The sequence below is a fragment of the Propithecus coquereli genome, unplaced genomic scaffold (genome assembly GCF_000956105.1).
Source record: "Propithecus coquereli isolate 6110/MARCELLA unplaced genomic scaffold, Pcoq_1.0 Scaffold14, whole genome shotgun sequence".
NCBI lineage: Eukaryota > Metazoa > Chordata > Mammalia > Primates > Indriidae > Propithecus > Propithecus coquereli.
In genome coordinates, this window is record NW_012138302.1 from 455117 (window position 1) to 474526 (window position 19410).

Genomic DNA, 19410 nt, shown 5'->3' on the forward strand with positions numbered 1-19410 from the left:
AGTCTCACTCTGTCACCCAGGCTGAAGTGCAGTGGCTGGACTATAGCTCACTGCAATCTCATATTCTGGCCTCAAGTGATCCTCCTGCCTTGGTCTCCCAAGGAGCTGGGACTACAGGCACATGCTATCATGGCCAGCTAATTTTTTTTATAATTTTTTGTAGAGACAGGGGTCACGCTATGTCACCCAGGCTGGTCTCCAGCTCCTGGCCTCAAGTGATCCTCCTGCCTTGGACTCCCAAAGTGCTGGGATTACAGGCGTGAGGAACCATGCTTGACTTTCCCCTTCTTTAGTCAAGATTCATAATCTCTTTCACCGTAAGACCTCTGATCACTCTGGGTTCCTTCAGCATACATGTGACAACCTGTCCAATACCTTGGTCTCAAAGCTTTACTTCAATATAGCTACTCACTTCCATTCCACACCCTGGACCTTACAATCCCCTGAAGCTACACCACCTCTGAATCTTAAACTCCAGTTTACCATTATAATCCTGGTAGGCAGCTGTTCAAAGAGGAAGTGGGCTGCTCCCCTTGCCCTCATAATATATGGGAGACAGGTGAACCTGTTTTTTCTTCTGATGTTTAAGTGTTATCTTCTGCCATAGCATGGTTATCTTTACCTAGTAACCCACAAGGGGAAATTCATAACTGATCAGGAATTAGATGCAGTTCCCTTCCTGAGTACTATTACATTCATCCTTCCCATATAGAAAATCCCCTGAACAGGTGTGATTTCCTTTATAGAAAAGTCTGGGAAATTACTCAAAACACTACAAACAAGGAATGGAAATTGTAACTTTGACTCATTTCCCTGTACTACACATGGATAAGGGTGAGAAGAAGATCTACCAATTCCCACCTTCAAAGGATGGCCATTGTGGATGCTTGTTCCCTCTGACTTCTCTCTGTTTAGTCTCCCAAGTTTTCTTCTGTAGCTCTTCTTCAAACCTGCCCCTAGCACATACACTATGTGTTGTATGTCTGCCACTTTGCCTCTGGAAATTCTGCCTAACCCATGAGAAGTCAGTCCCAGCTCTCTAATCGTTGTTGTAACTTGTCAGTCTGTAGTAACTCAGGCTTCTGCCCAGTACTAATGGGACTTTCCTCCTTCTAGGTTTTAAAAGTTCCTGGAGGTTAAACGGTCAGCTCTAGTCTGTTAGATGTTAGGAAGTAGATAGGTGTTACAATTCCAATTAAGTTTCTCTACCAATAAAGGCTGATGGGTTACCTGAAAGTATTGGTATTTACAGGACCTTTGTCCATATCCTGGTTTTACTAAAACACTGACTAGGTAGGTGACCTTGAATAAGTTCAGCTTCCTCACTTGCAAAATTAGGATGATAATATTGTTACTTTTGTTGGGACAAATGAGAAAATATATATAAAGCCCTTAGTATAGTGTCTAGCACAAGTCATCAATAATGTTAGCTATCATTATTGTCATTGCTGTGATGATGCTGATTAACCTATTTCTTAGGAAAGCAGGCAGGTTTTATGAGGAAAGTGTATTTCCTCTGTTCACAGTGAAAGTGCTGGATAAATATTATTAATAAGATAATGAATATGTTAAATGAATTGAGGCTGTCAGTTACCTTTCTCAATTTCCTAATGCCACACTCCTTTACCTTACCCCTCTCTGGGATCCACAGCTTGCCACAGTTATTCCTATTTTTTATTGTATAGCATGTTTAAACCTTTTACTCATAACACAAGTCTCACCTATGTAAAAATGAAACTTTCTTTATAACTAAACTCAGTCTAGTTTATAGTGGGAAAATTGTATATGGCCTGAAAATGGAGAAAAGCAATTACTGGGTACAATGATGCCACTGCTTGGTGACACCAGTCTTGGCATTTTCTAGTGGCCTCTCTAGGGATTATCTGATTCTATAGGTATGCATGCCATTGATTTTCTATTGACTAACTTATTTTATTAATACAACCCTGTAGGTACAGATGATAACATGCAGATAATACAAATGATTCTTGTTGCTAACAATGCAAGTGAACTTTGGCTGATAGAAAATACATCTCTGCTCTGTAGAAAAGATAAGGAAAGCATTGAAGTTTATTACCCTAAAAGATATTAATCTGTTTTGCATCATCAGCAAATTCATTTCAGCATTTCTGACTCTGTGTGACCATATTATAAAATTTGTTCTTCAAATTCTCCTTTAAACTAGTCTAAACATCCTACTGGTTCCTTTATTAATAAGTTGAATAAATTCTTTGACAAATGTTCATTTTATATTTGTTTGAGAACTTTTAACTATCTGAATATAATACTTTAGCAGTTTCCACTGCTGGGAAAAACAAATTTGTCAATTAGAAGCTGATTTTTGTTCTTGGATGTGGTTCTGGTTTTCAGTGTGGTAGATTCTGGTTCTCAATGTGGTAGATTTAGGATTGAAATTCAATCCAATATTGTTCCCTTATCCTTCTTACATCCTTGACAAAGAGTTCTTTTCTAGCTCAAAGAAGAATTTGGTTACAGTGCCAAATTCTACATGTTCTGTTTTCTATATGTTGTAGATCAGGGGTCAGCAAACAACGGACTCTGGCCAAATGCTGCCCACTGCTTGTTTTGTAAATAAGCACTGCAAGACGCAATACGTAAACTCATTCATTTATGTATTGTCTCTGGCTGCTTTCATGCTGCAGTGGTGGAGTTAAGTAGTTTTGGCATAGACTGAAGGGCTCATAAAGTCTAAAATATTTACTGTCTGGCTGTTTACATACAAAGCTTGCTGACCCCTTCTATTAGTTCTTTAGGGTTGCTGTAACAAAATACCACAAACTAGGTGGCCGAAATAACAGAAATGTATTGTCTCATAGTTCTGGAGTCTAGAAGTCCAAGATGAAGGTGTTGTTAGGGTTGGTTCCTGTGAGGTAAGGGAGAATGTTCTATGACTTTCTCCTAGCTTGTGGTGCTTTGCTGGCAATCTTTGGTGTTCCTTGGTTTACAGACGCATCACCCAGATATCTTTCTTCATCTTCATATGGTTTTCTTCCTGTGTCTCTTCACACAGTCATCCCTATGTTCAAAGTTCCCATTTTTATAAGGACATGAGTTACATAGGGTTAGGGCCTACCTTAATGACCTCATCTTAACTATATTTGCAAAGACCCTATTTCCAAATAAGGTCAACTTCTGACATACTGTGGGTTTGGACATCAACATATTTTTTTCAGGGACACAGGTCAACCTATAGCCTCCCTGTTTTTGGTCTTTCAGTGGCCTCTGGTCTACTGAAGGACCAGAGGGGCACACATGGTTTATTTTTCCTTCCACCAACCCTAGCATCTTACAGTATCTGACAAAAGCCAGACTGAAAAATACAATTAGTAGTAACCAATGAAGCCCTGGTATCTTTCAAATCTCATTTCCAAGTTCCTCTTAGTCTTTATAAGGAAACAATCTAGTTCTGACCACAATTTAAAGAAACTGTCCAACAGTCACTTGAAAATGCTTTAAAATGTTAGGAAGTATTAATAATAAAAATTTCTTCCAAATACCAGCTTTTCTAATTCAAATTAAAAGGTATACATTATATAATCTCCGATTTAGAAGAGAATGGAATCAGAATTTTAGAACTTCGAGCTATCCATGGAATTGATCGGGAATTTGTATAAGATGAACAAATATGAAGAAACTGAGCTCAGAGAAGAGAAGTGATTTAATGTGACTGAACTCACTGATAAGTCAACCAACAACTAAAATGTTTTCATTTCAGTTTTGTCCCACTACACTATATTTCAGATAAAATAGGGTTGTCAATTCTAGACTAAAAGGAATTAGATAAAGTTTATCTAGTAACTTTTTTTCTTTACTAAGCTTTATTATATGTTACAAAAATTATATGTTACAAAAAACTCCTGTTTTTAAGCTTAAGAAACAAAAATGAAAATGTTAACTGAAACATTACTAATAAAACTTACCTTTCTCATTGACTACATTCTGGTTTCAATACACATACACAGGGACCGAATAAAATTATTAGGTGGTTTTGACTAAAAATGGGTTTTCTGGCATTTTTAAACATATATATATATGCTATCTGTCAACCTTTAATCTGAGTTGTTCTTTGGAATTGTTTGAGTACAACTCTAGAAAGCCTAACCCAGTGACAGAGTTATCCTGATAAAAGTCACGGAGTATGTCCACTCATGGAGGACATTTTGATCTTTAGCAATTTATAGACTTCATCTTTTCTAGCCATATTTATCACAATGATCTTTTTAAAAAATTATTATTATTATTTTTGAGACAGTCTTACTGTGTTGCCCTAGGTAGAGTACAGTGGTGTCATAGCTCACTGCAACCTCAAACTCCTGGGCTCAAGTGATCCTACTGCCTCAGCCTCCCAAGTAGCTGGGACTACAGTTGTGCACCACAACGCCCAGCTAATTTTTCTATTTTAGTAGAGACAGGGTCTCACTCTTACTCAGGCTGGTCTCGAACTCCTGAGCTCAAGCAATCCTCCCACCTCGGCCTCCCAGAGTGCCAGGATTACAGGCGTGAGCCACTGCACGTGGCCTATGATTATTTTTTAAATTTAAAAATATATACCTGGTAGTAAAATATGTACCTTGTTCACTAAGATTTGAAATGAGAAATTGTTCCTGAATCTCTCTCAGTCCAGAAATGTTTTTCTGATTTAATATCGAGTTACAAACCTCCGTCTAGTTAATCTCGTTCCTCTTCCAAGTTTATACCTGATAACTTTTTGGCAACTTTTGCTGGAGAGATTTCTGTAAACTTTGGTTAGTTATTACATATCTATCATGGTCACTTGGGTCCAACTATGTGCCACATTTTGAAGGCCTGAGGCTTTGGTCTTTTACTCTAAATCAAGTGCAAGAATTAAATGCTTGGTGTCATGTGTAGGCCCCAAGGTTAACTGTTATTGTTGCAGGTTAACTATTTTCTGCCCCAAAGACAGACATTAGATATTTTCCCCCATGATAAATACTTCTATTCAATCAGTTCTCTTATATACTTCATAGGCTGCTCAAGAAAAAGAAGAACTTCAAAGGGAAGGTGACAGTTTGGATGCTAAGATCAACAAAGCTGAAAAAGAAATCTATGCTCTGGAAAACACCCTGCAGGTGCTCAACAACTGCAACAACAATTACAAGCAATCTTTTAAAAAAGTGACTCCATCTAGTATGTAGGATTGTTAAAAAAATTTTTTTATAAGTATATATAATGAAAATTGTATAGTTAAAAGGAACACTGTGGGACATGGGGAACAAAGTATATCATGTTTGATTGAGTCACAAAAACCGATCATCTTTCCTCCCCCTCTCCTTTGTTTGTAAGTGGCCTGCTAAGGTGTCATTTGTTATTAGTTCTAGTGGTACATGGCATACCACTTCTCTAGAGAATGAATTTCAAATCTGAAAAAACTGTACTATACTGTTGCTCTATGTTGACAAAACAAGAAATGGTTCATACTGTTTTTGTACAAGGAGATAAAGGAAATTTAACTTTTCATAACAAAAATATTAGATGCTTAATTTATGTAATACTTTAAAATTGATTTCTAAATAGTATGTTGAAAATTTAAACTAAAAATTTTCTAAATTCTAGGTGAAGAGTATGAGCTAAAAATTCAACTAGAAGAAAAAAAAAGAGCTGCTGATGAAAAATACAGGTACAAACAAAGACAAATCAGAGAACTTCAGGAAGATATCCAGGTAATTTCTACAGGCTATTTAGTAATAAGCGCTCAATAAAATTATTACTACTACTATTATTATTATTACTACTTCTATTCCTTGATCTTGTACAAAGAAAGAAGACAGTTCCTTAGAGCCTCTTTTTGGGATGTAGATAGTAGAACAGTTTCATTTAAAGGAGAGAAAAAGAAGTGATCAAAGTATTAATTAGTTAAAATCCTAGTACTAAGCTCTGAAAAGTACTCATTATTAGTTGATAGATCATAGTTAATTATGATCTATCTACTCTTTATTTAATAAACTTTTATTTAATTCCTTAAAGATCACATTAAGATTGCTTAAAACAAAAAGTTTGAAAGATAAAAATAATCTAGTGGAAAGTAGTCACTAAAGCAAATCACTGAAAGACAAAATAACATGCTTTTGTAAGCAGGCCCTATTTGTATTTTACTAATAAAGCTGAAGAGATGATATGTACTGTAAATCTTTGAAAACTGCATGATTTCAATAGTTTATATTGTTTATTTTTTCCCAAGTGCCATAAAAATATTTTCCAATGGAATTATATACAAAATTTAATCCATAAGAGCAGTCATATATCCCTTAACCCCAGAGATACAGTCTAAGAAATGCGTCCTTAGGCAATTTCGTCATTGTGCGAACATCATAGAGTGTACTCATACAAACCTAGATGGTATAGTGCAGGCTAGGATAGCCTGTTGCTTCTAGGCTACAAACCTGTACAGCATGTTACTGAATACTGTAGGCAACTGTAACATAATGGTAAATGTGTACCTAAACATATCTAAGCATAGAAAATGTATAGTAAATATACGATATAAAGGATAAAAAATGGTACACCTGTATAGGGCACTTACCATAAATGGAGCTTGCAGGACTAGAAGTTGCTCTGGTGAGTCAGTGGTGAGAGAATGTGAAGCTCTAGGACATTACTGTACACTACTGACTACTGTAAACTTTATAAACACTATATAGTTAGGCTACACTAAATTTATTAAAATTTTTTTTTCAGTAAAAACATGACCTTAGCTTATTATAACATTTTTACATTATAAAAATTTTAATTTTTTAAGACTTTGACTCTTTTGTGATAACACTTAGCTTAAAACACAAACACAAGGTGCAACTGTATAAAACTATTTTTTCTTTTTATCTTTATGCTGTAAGCTTTTTTCTATTTTAAATTTTTTTTGACAACTTTCTTGCTATAAAAACTAAGACACATTAGTCTAGGCCTACACAGGATCAGAATCATCAATATCACCATCTTATACCTCCATATCTTGTCACACTGTAAGGTTTTCAGGAGCAATAACACACATGGAGCTGTTGTCACCTATGATAATAATGCCTTCTTCTGGAATACCTCTTGAAGGAACTGCCTGAGGCTGTTTTACAGTTATCTTTTTTTTTTTTAATAAGTAGGAGTACACTTTAAAATAATAATAAAAAGTACATAGTAAATACATAAATCAGGCACACAGTATTTTATTATCAAGTATTAAGTACTAGATATACATAATTGCATGTACTAGACACAAACATGTAACATGTTCTACTATGTTACAATGTCACTAGGTGATAGGAAGTTTTCAGCTTCAATATAATCTTATGTATGAGATCACCATCCTGTATGTAGTCTGTCATTGACCAAAATGTCATGTAGGATATGACTCTACTTATTATCTACCAATAGAATTTAATATACAGAAATAAATGAATTAAAATTAAATGAATACTTGGCAAATGGCAAGTTATAAAAGTCAATTTCATTCTAACCAGTATGTTAATACTATATTTTCTACAGAGCATGGAAAACACTTTAGAAGTTATTGAACATGTAGCAAATAACATCAAAGAAAAATTATCAGAGAAGCAGGCTTATTCGTTTCAACTAAATAAAGAAACTGAGGAGCAGAAGCCAAAATTAGAAAGAGTAACTAAACAGGTATTGACATTTTAAAAACTCACCTGTCATATTTACATTTTATAAAGTCCCAAATGGGACTTCAAATCTTCCTACATCCATTAAAAAATATTAAGTTCTGAAAATAGGTTTATATAATTGACTATTATTTACCAACAGTGTGCAAAACTCACAAAAGAAATACGTCTTTTGAAAGATACAAAAGATGAAACACTAGAAGAACAAGACATCAAACTTCGTGAAGTGAAACAGTTTCACAAGATCATTGATGAAATGCTACTTGATGTCACAGAAGAAAATGCTGACATCCGTGTTGTCCTTCAAACATACTTTCAACAGGTAATACAGTACCTTCTATTAAGTGTATTTTTTAAACGCTTCATGAAAATAAAAATTTTATGGCATTATCATAAAGTGGAATCTAATTTAAAATATTTTTCTTCTAAAATGCATTAAGTAGTACTAATGATTGCTATTGAATATTTCTCCAGAGTGGGTTGGAACTACCTGCAGCTAGTACTAAAGGCAGTCGTCATAGTTCTAGAACTCCTTCACACACTTCACTGTTATCAGCAAGGTAAGTGGGAAAGTCAAACATCTTAACTCTCACAGCCGCTAGCCTAAGAGAATCAAGCCACCTCCACATCACCACAACTGCTGGACCAGCCAGTGCACTGCCAGTGCTCCCCTCACCTTCAGCCACCTCACTAGGCCAGCATCACATAGATAAAATGCAGAAACAGCCCGCAGAGCAAGACTTTGCTTCTGACTGCTGCTGGTATCACCATTTTTATTATGGCACAAGTGCTTTGTGACTATGAGCCTTCAGTAGGACAAAGCAGAGATAAAGTAAAACTTGTGGGTTACATCTAGCATTTGGGGGTGAACCCTAAGTTGGGGGAAATTTTTTTAAACAGTAAAAGGGAAGCTTAGATGTATGGATATATGTAGTAAGATTTTTGCGATTAAAACATTATGAAATTTTTGAAAATCAGAATTTTATTTTATTCATGATGTTTTATTTTGCTGAAAAGGAAACTTTTTTACTTCTGTAGTTATCCAGAATTCTATCATCAGGGATGCTTAAATAAACCCTCTTGTGCTTTGCTGACAAAATTAATAATGATCCTGATTTTAGAATTCCCAAACTCCTGCATTCAGCAGCTTCTTACTAAATTACTTTTCCTTAGTCCATTTAGAGATTTCATGAAGAAAAAGGGAAGTCCTAAAAGATAGTGTTTTTCATTAAGTAAAACAGTTTCTGCATAAGTATAGTAGATAACTGAACATCCCTGTACTTGCATAAAATATATTATAAAAACTTATTTCAGAATTGTATGGCTAGTTGTTTTTCAAGTGACCTCACCAGTTTATCTGTCAATCAATACACTTCTTGCTTTCCTTGTCAGCTTAAATTACAGAAGCTATCATTTTAATTACTCTTGCCAGCACCAAATCCCCCTGCCCCTCTTTTGTTACTGTTTTGGAATCCTTATTGCTTAATGATTCCAACTGCAAAATACTGATTATAGTTGAAAATATTTTTCTCATATAGAAACATACTTATTGAGCTATTTTTCTACTGGTTTGAAACTATGGTCATCTTTCTTTTCCTTTAAAAATTTTTTGATACCTATTAATGGTCCTATTTTAAAAACTTCTTAAAAATTTTTAAATGTTAATTTTATGGGTACATAATAGTTGTATGTCTTTATACACGTGTTTAAGCAATGTGAATTAATAAAACCAGGGTAACTGGGGTATCCATCACCTCAGGCATTTAATATTTTTGTGTTTGGAACATTACAGTTCCACTCTTAGTTTTTTAAAAGTATATCCTAATTTATTGTTGATTACAGTTTGTTGTGCTATCAAATATTAATTCTATGTAACTGTATTTTTGCACTCAGTAACTATCCCCACTTTATCCTCACCTTCCTCTCTACCCTTCCCAGCCTCTGGTAACCATCATTCTACCCTCTGTCTCCATGAGATCAATTGCTTTTAAGCTTTTAATATTTAGCTCCCACATGTAACTGAGAACATGCAAGATTTGTGTGTCTTGGCTTATTTAAAAACTTTTTAACATTATTAATAATATGTACTGTTTGATCTCTTTAATTACTTATGGAATTATGGTATCTTTTACCCAATGGGGGGGTCTATACTTAAATATAAATTTTGCATTAAATTTATAATAATTCTGGTTTTTCTTTTAGGTCATCTAGGAGTACAAACAGTTCTGCTTCTCAGACTTCAATTAAAGTATTAGAGCTCAACTTCCCGGCCTCCTCTTCACTAGTAGACAATGCTTCTAGGCCAACTAGTGCTACTAATAGTAGAAGCAAAAAGAGCAGCAAGTAAATATTTTAACCTCGTTTGAACAAGTTGTGAACACACAAAAATTTTATACTTTAAAATACAAAATGACCAAACAGGTTTTATCCAGTGCAAAGTGAAAAAACTGATAATTTAAAAAAAAATCAAGTAATTTTCTTAGTTTTCCTACTATTTTCTTCATACAGATGGAAAACAATAATACCAGATTCTTGACAAAGCTACATGTTATATACACATAGGGAAAATGGTGTTTTTCACTTTAATTTTGATGTTTGTAGTGTTAGAAAATAGTTTGCTTCACTGTTTCATGAAACTACATTCACTTCTAATTTAATAATCTTTCAGGAAGAAATTTTTAAAGATTCATTGTACTATTAAGAGCTTATAACAATATGAAAATTCTCACTCTAGAAGATCCCAAAATTTGGTATTCTTTATTCAAAAAAATATATTACATGTATTTTATTCAAAATACATGTAATAAATGTATTTTTTCCCCAGACTTTTGGGGGAAAAAAAATCTGTTAAAGGCAATTCCTTCTTTTGGTATAATTTTTAACCAAAAAGTAACATTACCTCTTCCCCTCAAAGAAAACAATTGATAAGAGATACACTGTTTATTAATAAAAAGTACAGCTTACATTTCTAATTTCTCAAATCCATTCTGACCCTGAAAGAAATCACATAAAGATTTCCTCACAGATACAATCAACCAAGCATATAGAATATTTTTACAATTTTCTTGATTTAATAAAGAAACCTAAATATGATTTGCAATAGGAATTTCATAAATTTACAGTGGAGGTAGACCACCAGATTTAGAATTAGTTTTTCTAGTTAATACTTTATTATAACATGTGCTCAACACTTTGAACTTTTGGAATAGAGTATGGAATATTATATTATAAAACTGGATTTTCAAATAAATGTATTAGAACCCATGTATTTGCTTCCTTCAAATCTTGGAAAAAATATTCATTACAATTGTCATTTAAAACCATCATTTTCATTTCCTTCTAAAAATTAGTGGTAATGAATCTGTCTCTCCCGATTATTATTTTGTTTTATAAACAGTTAGGAAAAGGCATACCAAAGTCCAATGGGTAAGATGGCTAGATAAAGCTGGAGAATATAATTTTTGGCTAAAACACTGCTCTAATGCATGAGATTTATAGTATCTAAAAACTGATTAACCTCAGTCACTTTGTTCACCAGTTTTTTTCCTGTTTTACTATATTCAATCTTCCTTCACAGAATGCCACAATTCTTATTCTGTCCTATATTAGTTTGTAAATTATTTGGAACTTGCAATATTAAACACTGTGTTCTATGAAGGCAGAGGTTGTGTCTTAGCTCTGTGACTTTGGGAAGTTACTTCCCTATGCTTTTTTCCCTCATTTGTAGTAAAGTTACCGACATCATAAATTTATTGAAACAATTGGATTAATATATGCAAAATGCACAGGGATTGACATGTAGTAACTGCACAATAACTTTTACCTATTATTGAGTCAACCTCCAGAGGCTAACACAGTATTTGTGGAATGGAATAGTTAGGTTCTTAGGTCAGCATACAAGTCTACCTTTAACCCTTAAGTAACAGTTCTATTTTCAGTGTAGTAAGGCCAAATGGGGAGGCAGGGGATCAACCTCTCTATCTCTAAGTCTGGAGTTATCAGAACATCCAAAAGCTGTGCTTCATCTACTTGTGGAAACCAAGACACAGTCGGCCTATAGACATACTGATGCTGAGAAAAATTGCTGAAGTTACCAGTCACTAGGAATTCTTGACAATATAAATGCCCAATAATTTGTCCTGTGATGGGCTTCCTGAACACATCCTTAAAGTGGTTTATGTACCTGCTTAAATTTAGTATTTCCCAGTGGAGAGGCCCTGGGAAGATAGAATTTTTCAATTCAGGCAGCCTGCAGGATAAGGTACTATCCTAACTTTTAAATAAAATGGTATGTCTAAAATTATAAGCTGTACTAGATTCCAAAAGGTTGAGGGCTATGTCAAGAGGTAGTTTTCACTTTGTAAAAACACCACTATGTAGCACTATGTAAAGATGATACTAAAGCTATTAATACATAGAACTGAGGACTCTTTTAAGATGAATTTCTTTGTGCAAACACTAATGCCTGAGTAATGGCCCATTTCTACTGCCATTATCTATTGCTCTTAACCAGGATTTCTTTTTCCTATTCCACTGCAAAACAAATTTCAGATTTTCCACTAGGCTCCCATCACTGGAGTTTGCATGACACAAATAGTAAGTACACACTCAGTACTTAAAGGGTGGGTATTTTATTGTTGGCAAAAACTACAAGACAGAATAGGGAATAAAAGTCTCTTATTCCTCTATCATTGTCTCGTACTTAGACCTTTGTAGATGGATACCCATCTACCCACCTACCTATACCCATCCAGTGTCATCATGAGTGCCAGTATTCAAATCATTTACTGATTCTAGAATCTTAAACTGGAAAGATTCTAGACGTAAACCCAACACCTGTGATTTCTATCTCTGTCTCCCAAAGAGAATGCTATACTGTTTTCAGTAATTTTGAGAGGATCTTTACAATCCAAGTCCCTTCCTTCTTCAGCTATAGAAGCTGGAACTTATTTCAAGTAAAACCAGGCTCTGCTTGGTTTAGTTATTTATTCAGACCATGAGAAAGGAGACATCAGGGAAGCATCAAGGGAGAGGAAGTAGTAAGAAAAGCAGAAATGCAGGCCAGACCTAGGCTACTTAAAAACATGCCTAGTGCTTTCCGGATCGAACATTTGCAATACTAGGACAGTTTCCTAATTTTCTTTCCCTAGAGAAAAATGAGATTTACGGTGCACTTCTCTGCCTCTGCCATCACTTTTTGCTAAAAGATTCTTTTCTATTATGATCTATTCTTGCCTGGAATATAGACAGTCTCTAAGGGTTTGCCAATCTATTTAAAGTTAAAAAATTTCTTATGGCTATGTTAGCAGTAAGATAAAAATAATAATGAAGAAATAAGAAAAATGGGCTCCTATTCAACTTTCACAATCTTATTTCTAAGGTACTTGTTAAGCTGGCAATGACCATTCACAAACCATTTAATTAAATCAGACTTTAGAAGCAAATTAAGACACGTAATCTACCATTTCAAATAAAACTGTGCAAAAAAATTTAATATTTAAACAAGTGATACAAATAATCAAGAAACATTCAAACATAATCTTTCAAAAGTTGAAGGCTTTTAATTTAACAGAAAGGAGAATGAAATAATTTTTGATGAAGATGATCTAAGTGTTCAACGCACAAATTTAATTCTCTCTCAAACTGTAGGATGTGGTGAACCCAGGAATTCTTGTACACCATAATACAAGGAAGAAACAATACTTTCAGAGGATTATTTTTAGGTGAAGAAACTCAAATTGTCAGAGTAAGAAATATACTGTACATATATACATGAAAGGCCTAAAAATCAAGCTGTGACAAAGGAACCTGCAACTGAAACGAATCAAATTTGAGAAAAGCTAAAAAACATTTGCTTTCTGTAATCTCTACAAATAATTTTAAGAGCAGAGATTTTTACACTGGACTGTTATGAACAAAAACATCCCCAAATTTTAATTAACAGCATTTGGTGTAATGGTGCTGATTTCCTTGGCATATTAATTTTTTGGCTTACTTCCTTTTTCTTTCTCAAATTCAGCTATCTGGTTAAATATATTGAGTAAATTTTGAGGTAAATTTTTTTTAACTTTGCTTTCTGAGTGCTCTTTCCTATTTAGTCCATCTTTTTCTGGAATCTCTGTTTTGATATCCTCCCCATAATTGTCCTCTGTTTCATATTCTCCTTGATTTGTATTTAATTGATACCTTTGTTCATGTCTACTGAAATCACGTGATCCAGGGTAAGTATATTTTTTGTATTTTTCAACTGACTTCCAAGAGTTGTCTGAGCTTGCTGGTGAAGTGGAATATCTCACGGTACCTGGCTCCCACCTTCTATAGTGCTCTTTTCTTCCCTCTATATCCTTTTCAAATCTCCTGTAACCGTAAGTTTTTACCTTATCCTCTGGATTCCTACAGAAAGAATCTGAGGCATTTCTTCTACTGGAAAAATGTCTTTCTGATTTATATGGCTTCTCTGTTTTGCTACTACATGGCTGGGTTTTATAGCTATTATAAAAATCTCTTGGCTCTTCAGACCTACCTCCAAGATCATCCGGTATTTCAACTGAAGATGAAGAGAAAGGGCATCTATCTTTCTCTTTTACCTGTGTCTTTTGATACTGTAACCTATCCTGCTTTTCCAGTAGTTTTTCCACTTCTTGTTTATGGTTAAGAAAAGACGCTGAAGTATTAGTTGGAACTGGGTAGCATTCATCTTTCCTATTCTGATCTATCTGACTGGAGGATGCCCTAGATGAATGCCTTTTGGAACTGCGAGAAGACTCTGAACGGTTCCTCTTACGTTTCTTATGCCTTTTGTGGCCAGAAGAGGAAGAGGATGATGAAGAAGAAAGTGATTCATCAGCAGACGAAACACTTGAAGAGGAAGAAGTTGATTTTCTTCTTTTCTTCTTTAGCCTAAAAAAATGTAGTTAACTCATCAGATATGTTAAGTACGAAAATTATTCATAAAGATATTCTTAAGTTATTCATAAAGATTTTGGTTCTATTTGTTTAAGATTTCATTTAATCTCAGTTACTACAAGATCTAATTTTACTATCAGGCATGACTTTTAGGGAAAAATGCTTATGAAAACAGGCATCACTGTAAGCAAATCCATCATTTCTGAAAGACACAACAGACTTTTCCACCACCACCTTAAAAACTCAAAACTACCTGAACACATAAAGGAGAGAACTAAAGTTTTATATCTGGCTACCTCCAGTTCATGGTTTTGCCATCTCCACACTATTGATATTTTGGGCCAAATAATTCTTTGTTGGGGGTAGGCATGGGGGCTACCCTGAGCATTGCAGGAGTATCCCTGACCTTTACTTAGTAGATGCTAGTAGCACCTCACCAGTTATGACAACCAAAAGTATCTCCAGACATTGCCAAACATACCCTGGGGAACAAAATCACTCCTAGCTGGGAATGACTGCTCTAGTTATAAAACATTTCCTCTCAAAAATACAGTCAATTAAAATAACTTATTCTATATTTTAATTCTAAGATAAATTCTTTTTTTTTTTTTTTTTGGCAGAATTCTAGCCTTACATTCCATTTTACTTTACTATCTCTTTAATACGAAAATGTGCGGAACACATACTTGCTAAAAATTCTTATCAGTCATTGATTATCACATGAGATGCTTTTATTTTTTTTTACTTACTTTACCTTTCAATGGCACTTTAGGTTCAACTCAGTAGTTGCCTTAGGTTAAAAAGTACTGAATATTATAGTTTACCTTTTCTCCTCTTTTAAGAGCTTACGCAACTTTTCTGCACTTGTTTCTATTTTCTTTGTTTTCTGCTTTTCTTCCTTTTCAGCTTGTTTTTCTCTTAATTCCAAAGATTTCTTTTAGAACCCAGATATCGAAAAAAACCACACGTTAAAAATAGCAAAATATATAAAACCCAGTATTCAAAAGACCACCCCAACCAGAAACCCAATTTAGTAAAACCAGAACACCATATAGGCAGCATTTAACAAGTATTTTTTTTAACATAAAAAAATTAATCATACAGATGTTTGGCATTAATCATTGAAAATGGCCAGAACAGTATTGAGGACCATATTGCAGTTGATATCCCAAGAAAAAAGGGGATGCCATTGCAGTGGTACCCATAACCCAGAGTGCAAGAAAGGCCAAAAATAAAGTATATGAAAAATTATTTTAAAAGATTGAAAATTTAAATAGGACACAAATTTTACAAATAAAATTCAAATAAACACATTTCATTAAAGTGAAATGAGGGGAGAATCACCATGTTCAAATACAAACCATTTTAAAAATAGCACAGCCCAGTTGAATGCATGATTACATAAGAAATCATTTTCCAGTTTGTGGATGGGGATGAGCAGCACCAGATGTCACAGACACAGCAGCAATGGTCCAATTCAGAAGAAAATGCATGAGAAAACATCATCATCAGTATTACAGGAAAAGACAGTTTAAAATGACTCAAAAAGGTTTTTATAATTAGCTTAAATATAGCAACACTAATAATTTTACAGCCATCAGGTAAGCTCACTACCAGAACAGTTCTCAAAACCAAGTACCAAATTTAGGCAATAGGAATTCTCTCATAGTGGTATTTTTACTTTTGTGTACAAACAGATAAAAAACAAGAGACAGTATGAAGCAATGTCAAACTCAATTAGGAAAAGCCGTAACTAGAAAGAAACTTTTCATATTGCCTCACTTGAATAATCTAGCATAGTTTTCCCTAGAAAAAAATTAAATTTTGGCATTAATTTTAAATATCACTAAATTTCTAAGAGGAAATAAAGAATCACCTGCATATATTTATGAAGTTTCTGCAAAGCATCCTCTGCATCTTTAAATGTCTCATCCAAAGCCAAAGCTTTCTTATAGTAACTTTCAGCATTTAAAAACTTTTCTTCTTCTTCTAACCTAAATTTGAAAGGAAAATTTAGCCTTTTTGAGAAAACTACAAAAGTATCCAAATACACATATAGATCAGAACCTTATATAAGAGAACTTACTGGGGAAAAGCCACATTTAGCAAATTATTTTCCAAAATGAACAACAGCTATATCATTTGCTTTTTATTACAATTTATTTGGTAAAGAGACCGCATAAAACAAATTCATTACTAGTAACTAAAGCCATACTATAACTCTGATATTTGCTTTATATACATGACTACTCCAACATTGGGTGCATATATATTTAGAACTGCTACACACTCTTTATGAATTGACCCCTTTAACATTACATAATGACCTTCTTTGTCTCTTTATTTATAGTTTTTGACTTGAAATCTATTTTATTTGATAGAAGTGTAGCTACTCCTGCACTTTTTGGTTTCCGTTTGCATGGAATATCTTTTTCCAACCCCTTATTTTCAGTCTACATGTCTCTATAGGTGAAGTGTGTTTCCTGCAGACAATATATGGTTGGCTCTTGTTTTTTTAATTCATTCAGCCACTCATGTCTTTTTATTGGAGAGTTTAGTCCATTCACATTCAATGTTATTATTGATAGGTAAGGATTTACTACTGCCGTGTTATTATTTGATTTCTGGTTCTTTTGTGTTCCTCTCTTTCCTTTTTATTTCCTTCCTGTGATTTTCTCTGATAGTGTGTTTTAATTTCTTGCTTTTTATTTTTTGTGCATCTGTTGTAGGTTTTTGATTGGAGGTTACCATGAGGCTTGCAAAACATGTTTTATAACCAATTACTTTAAACATGACAACTCTGCTTACAAATAAGCAAAGAGAAATCTAATAGAAATACTACCTTTCACTCCACTCTCCTTTTTAAATTTTAAAACTTTTTGCTGTTTCCATAGTATCTTTTTATACTCCCTATCTCTCAAAAAGTTGTTGTGGTTATTTCTGATAGGTTTGTCTTTCTGTCTTCCTACCCAAGATATAAGAGCTAAAGAGAGATAGACCCTAACATAATAATCATTGGAGACCTCAACTCTCCATTTTCTGGACAGATTATCCAGACAAAAAAATGAACAAAGAAACACTGAACTTAATTTGCACTGTGGACCAAACAAACCTAATAGATATTTACAGAAAGTTTCATACAACAGCTACAGAATACACATTCTCCTTAGCTCATGGATCGTTCTCAAGGATAGACCATATGTTAGGTCATAAAAGTCTTAAAAAATTAAAAAAACTTGAAATCATGCCAAGTATTTTCTCTGACCACAATGGAATAAAACTAGAAACCAACACATAAATGCACATATAAGAATAACATCTATTGGATGTTGGGCAGGGGGGAGGGGGGAGGAGGCAGGAGGGGACGGGTATTTGCATACACAAAGAGTGCAATGCGCACCATCCGAAGGATGGACATATTTGAAACTCGGACTTAGCGGGGGAGGGGGGTGAGGAGGGGCAAGGGCAACATACGTAAGTAACCTAAACATCTATACCCCCATAATATGCTGAAATTAAAAAAAAAACAAAAAAACAAAAAAACTAGAAACCAATAACAAGAGGAACACTGGAAATTATACAAATGCATGGAAATTAAGTAACATGCTCCTGAATGACCAGAGGGTCAATAAGGAGAGTAAGAGGGAAATTAAAAACTTTCTTGAAACAAATGAAAATGAAAACACAACATATCAAAACATATAAGATAAAGGAAAAGCAGTAATAAGAGGAAAATTTATAGCAGTAAGTGCCTACATCAAAAAAGGAGCAAAGCATCAAATAAACAACCTACCAATCCATCTCAAAGAACTATAAAAACAAGAGCAAAGCAAACCCAAAATTAGAAGAAAAGAAATAATAAAGATCACAGCAGCGATAAATGAAATTGAAATGACAAAAAAATACAAAAGATTAATGAAACAAAAAGTTGTTTTTTTGTAAATATAAACAAAATTGACACACCTTTAGCCAAACTAAAAGACCACTATAAGGAACTATATGCCAATCAATTGGAAACCTAGAAAAAATGGATAAATTCCTAGACGCATACAATCTACCAAGATCGACCCAGGAAGAAATCTAAAACCTAAATAAAACAATAACAAGCAATGAAACAGAAGCAGTAATAAAGTCTCCCAACAAAGAAAAGCCCAGGACTGATGGCATCACTGTGAATTCGACCAATCATTCAAAGGAGAAATAATAAGTGTCCATCATTGGATAAATGGATAAAGAAATTGTGGTATATACACAATGGAATATTATATAGCCACAAAAAGTATGAAATCCTGCCATTTCCAACAACATAGATGGAACTGGAGAACAGTATTTTTAAGTGAAATAAGCCAAGCACAGACAGATAAATCTTGCATGTTCTCACTCATCTGGGGGAGCTAAACCCTAAAAACAGTTGACCTCATGGAGACAAAGAGTAGAACGATGGTTATCAGAGGCAGGGAAGGGTCGGTGGGGCAGATAAAGTGAGGGTGGTTAATCGGTGCAAAAATAGATAGAATGAGCAATATTTGATAGCATAACAGTGGCTATAATCAACAATAAGTTAGAGTATACTTTAAAATATTAAATAACTAGAAGAGTGGAACTGGAATGTTCCTAACACAAAGAAACATTAAATGCCTGAGGTGATAGATATCCCAATTACCCTGATTTGATTAATTCACATTGCATGCCTGTATCGAAACATCACAAGTACCCTATAAAGATGTACAACTATTATGTACCCATAATAATTTACAAATTTTTTTTTAAAACCCTATCTTTAATAAGATAATATTCATTTTTTCTATTGTGTTGACATTTGCCCTGACAGTACAAAAGCAATGAAAGGTAAATC

General features: G+C 34.0%; 2 protein-coding genes across 2 annotated transcripts in view; one reads left to right on the forward strand and one right to left on the reverse strand.

Moving 5' to 3' along the window:
* The window catches only part of CCDC39 (coiled-coil domain containing 39), a 90796-nt gene extending 80800 nt beyond the window's left edge, over positions 1–9996 (forward strand). Inside the window, exons 13-18 of the mRNA XM_012639318.1 lie at positions 5010–5169; positions 5596–5702; positions 7513–7653; positions 7792–7971; positions 8124–8209; positions 9852–9996. Coding sequence (XP_012494772.1) covers positions 5010–5169; positions 5596–5702; positions 7513–7653; positions 7792–7971; positions 8124–8209; positions 9852–9996 — 819 coding nt within the window. The remainder of the gene's footprint in view (positions 1–5009; positions 5170–5595; positions 5703–7512; positions 7654–7791; positions 7972–8123; positions 8210–9851) is intronic.
* Positions 9997–13048: 3052 nt separating this feature from the next.
* The window catches only part of TTC14 (tetratricopeptide repeat domain 14), a 12442-nt gene continuing 6080 nt past the window's right edge, over positions 13049–19410 (reverse strand). Inside the window, exons 10-12 of the mRNA XM_012639485.1 lie at positions 16432–16549; positions 15380–15489; positions 13049–14549 (exon numbers count right to left, since the gene is read on the reverse strand). Coding sequence (XP_012494939.1) covers positions 13628–14549; positions 15380–15489; positions 16432–16549 — 1150 coding nt within the window. The 3' untranslated portion in view covers positions 13049–13627. The remainder of the gene's footprint in view (positions 14550–15379; positions 15490–16431; positions 16550–19410) is intronic.